Genomic DNA, 3,844 nt, shown 5'->3' on the forward strand with positions numbered 1-3,844 from the left:
TCCCTACGAAATTGGACAGGTGTTGGCTAATCCTCCAAGTCAAAGCAAACTAAGTATAATTAACTCCATTATTACAACTTCAAACAGCTGGAGTTTCTTGTATTTCTTTGCCTATTGCGTAGAACAAACTGCTGATAGGTATATATTTTTCCCCTTTCTTGCGTTTATATTTGAGTTGACCTTTGGTTATGTTTCCTTTTTCTAACACTGCTTTCGTAGGCAACAATTCTTTCTTTCTTTAATTTTAACATATTACATCAATTTATTTTTTCTCTCAGAATTTTCGTGGAGCAAAAAAATTGCGGAGTCATGTCAATCATACACCTTACTTCCATTATAGCTTCAAAGTTGACTAAAGGCCTACAATGCAGCTTTCAGCTGATAACATCAGAAACCACTTTTTATTTCTATCCAATGCTTCAAGCCTTCTACAATCTGAAATGATCCGCCGTTAGGAAATACCACCTATCAGAAAATCAAAACTTGAACTATTATAAAACAAGATAGAGTTTTCTTTGGATAAAATTCCTCGATTCCAATCATCTGTGTGGTGCACTATGGATTCTTTAGAATCCCAGTCATGATTAATATGAATATTTTAGCTTTCTGATTGCAGCTCGGAGCTGCTGCCTTTCACTGCTTACCATAAACATGGTAGGCATGCATGCCTAAAGTTGTCTCTGTTGGATGATTAATTAACCTCGGAAAGATAAGAGCCATGGTTTCCTCACACCTTTTTAGAGCAGCGTCCAATGATAAAGTTCTGCTTGCATGTTGGTAAAGATGATCAGCTTAATCTCAAAGGAAAGTGTAGCGCATAGATGATCACATGGCTTCTCTTATCTTTATACAAAGGGAAGGAAGGAAGGAAGGAAGGAAGGAAAAAACAAAAAGATAGAAGAAATGGCGTGGATCTCTCTTTCCACATGCTTTCATGGGGAGCAGGGCACAGCAGAGATAACTGAACCCTCCTCCACATTGATATACTTGCCTGCACATGTCTGTGTTCTCGCTGCCCGTAAAGGAGAATGTGCAACGACACATGCATTGCGAATACTAATCGAGATGAAGAAATTTTGTATTGATTTGAAATAGTTGGATGAGTGGTATAATACAAGGTGAATACGTACTGAAATGCCACATTTGGAGAACATTGATAAAGGACGAAACTTGGATTTGCATGGGCAAGAAGGTGTGGTGGCCATGGCGGGCAGCGGGGACTTGGTTAACCGTGTATCATTCCAAAAGAATAGACGCTCTGTAGTTTTTGAGTGTATCATGAGGTGAGGGAGCGGAAGAGGACTGGGGCGCCGAATTGTGGGTAGAGGAGTAAGAGGACGGTGGGGGCGTGGACGTAGGAGGGCGCGAGGCGGAAAGAGAAGCGCTGGAGGAGGACGGCGATGGTGATCTTGGCCTCGAGCAGCGCCAGGTTCTGGCCGATGCACATGCGTGAGCCCAGGCCGAAAGGGATGAAGGCCGTCGGGTGCCGGGCGGCGCGGGCGGCGCCGTTGGCGAATCGCTCCGGATTGAACTGCGCCACGTCCGGGCCCCACAGCTCCGCGTCGTGGTGCAGGCCCATGATTGGGATCAGCAGCTCCGTGCCCTGAGGGATATGGTATCCTCCCAACTCCACATCCGCTTTCGCCTGCCGGATCGTCGCCACCGCCGGCGGGTACAGCCTCAGCGTCTCGTAGATTATCATCGTCAACTGCCACGACGATGGATTCATTAGCAAGACTTAAAATTGGGCATCGATATTTCTGTGATATGGTTAAGCGTACCGTCTTGAGCTTGGGAAGGTGTTCGCGGGAGGGCACGTCGCGGGGACCGCAGACGCGGAGGACCTCCGCCCTCGCGCGCTCCTGCCATTCCGGGTGCATCGCCAGCAGCACGGTAGTCCACGTCAGAAGGTTGGAGGTGGTCTGCTTCCCGGCGAAGAAGAACGTCTTGCACTCCTCCACAATGTCATGGACGGTCATCCACGACGACGCTGGCGTCGGCACTGTTCGCGGGCACTCCGCTGCCGTGCTCTGTTTGGGTTCGCTCGCATTGATCATTAGACCAAGCAGATCCTTCACATTTCTTGGTGGCTGCTTCCCTTTCTCCTCCTCCTTCATTTCCCTTCGCCGGCCAATCAACTCGACCAGGCTGTTCTTGATTTGCTTCTCTAATTTCCACGAGCTGGTATTCTTTTTCGTCGGTAAAAATCTAATTTTGATCATTTTATTTAATCGAACCAATTTTAAATGAGGCAGAAACAGTGCTAGAAGTTGGACGACGATACGATACCTGTAGCCAGGGATGAATATATTGCGGAAAGCTTCAGCCGCAAAGGCCATCTGCTGAGTCTGCAGCTTGAACACGGCCTTGCCGTCGTCGAAGCTTCTCCCGAAGGCGGTCCGGGTGATGGCGTCCTCCGTCACGGTCTGGAACCACTCCGACACGTCGATCTCCACCTCCTCCCCGGAGACCGGCAGCTTCTCCACCATGCCAAGCGCCGTCTTACCGACGAAGGGAATCAACAGCTGGAAATTTTACAATTCTCGAATTGATTAAACTGAAAACGACAGCGATCGAAGAGGCAGCGGAGGGAGCAGGAGCAGGGCCTACTCTGAGGTTCTCTATGTGGAAAGCAGGGGTGAGGACCCTGCGGTGATGAGCCCACTTCTCGCCTCGGAGACTCACCAGCCCCTCGCCCTCCAGCCGTCGGACCTCCAAGTGAGACTCGTAGCGCTCGAAGACCTCGGACCGCGACAGCATAATCTCCCGGATAAGGTCGGGGTCAGTGACAGCGAGCCGCGGAGTCGGGCCAAACCAGAGAAGGAAGGGGGAGCCTGCAATCCATCATAGACAGGAAGAGAGCTGAATAAGAACCAAAACAAGCTTTTGTTTTTTTTTTTTTTCTGAGATAGCGATCGAGCAGGACACGAATCCTAGAAAAGCGGGACATCAACTACCAGTTAGGACAGCCGAGAGATGCAGACAAAGTGATCAAGAGGACAAAGAAAGAAGCAGCTCATGTACCATGAAACGCCCACATAATCAGCAATCGAGCTAAACAAAAAGAGAGAAGGTCCAGATGTATAACCCCACAACGATCTTTTCGAAAAGGGAACATGGAAGGAGGGGTCGGCCAGAATGGGAGGAGGGAGCAAGACAAAAAAGATCGTGGCATGCGTTTACAGTACCGTAGATCTTCTTCCAGTGGTGGTAGAAGGCGAGGACTCTGGGAAGGATGTTGTGCTGGTTCTGAGACATCATCATCGGCTTAGAGGAGGCCTCGAGCATGAGGCCTACCATCTCCTTGACGCAGCCAATGAAGAAACGGTAAGGGGGACCTCGTATGCCTTGCTTGGCAAAATGGCGCTCCACCCTCCTGGGCCTCCACCACAAATACTCCAGCACTTTGACTGCCATCACCGTACATGCCCCTATCGCGCACAGGCACAAGCTCCACTGCCATGACCACCCCATCTTCTTCTCCTCCTTCTCCCTCCTCCTAACTTAAAGGTAGTTAGTATTATGCAGGCTCACAGGAACATCTGGGGGACGAGGGAGAGGGAGAAAGGGGAAGGAGGCAAGGAACAATAAGGAGACTGAGACTATATAGAGATGGGAAGAAGACCGGCGCCGTCGAGGCCGCCTTCCGGGTTTAAAGGGTGAGACAAAATCTACAGTCCAATGACCGGAGTGACCTTTAATTGATGCGTATTGCTAGAGATAGGAGAGGTGTGGGAGCAATCAAATCAATAAATAAAATACCCATTTTTTTTTATCTTCTATGTTTATTTCATTTTTTTTTTTGATAGGAAGAGAAAAAAGAAAGGAAAAAAAAAGGGGCAGA

At 48.9% G+C, this 3,844-nt stretch overlaps 1 protein-coding gene across 1 annotated transcript; it reads right to left on the bottom strand.

The window, feature by feature from the left end:
* Positions 1–365: 365 nt before the first annotated feature.
* On the bottom strand, positions 366–3,618 carry LOC122001310 (cytochrome P450 734A6-like). Its single transcript, XM_042555993.1, has 5 exons — positions 3,189–3,618; positions 2,611–2,834; positions 2,290–2,525; positions 1,782–2,208; positions 366–1,708 (listed from the first exon to the last, which is right to left on the bottom strand). The coding sequence occupies exons 1-5, from the start codon at positions 3,472–3,474 to the stop codon at positions 1,277–1,279; spliced, it is 1,605 nt and encodes a 534-aa protein (XP_042411927.1). The 5' UTR covers positions 3,475–3,618; the 3' UTR covers positions 366–1,276.
* Positions 3,619–3,844: the final 226 nt, after the last annotated feature.

This window comes from Zingiber officinale, chromosome 7A (assembly GCF_018446385.1).
Source record: "Zingiber officinale cultivar Zhangliang chromosome 7A, Zo_v1.1, whole genome shotgun sequence".
NCBI classification, from domain to species: domain Eukaryota; kingdom Viridiplantae; phylum Streptophyta; class Magnoliopsida; order Zingiberales; family Zingiberaceae; genus Zingiber; species Zingiber officinale.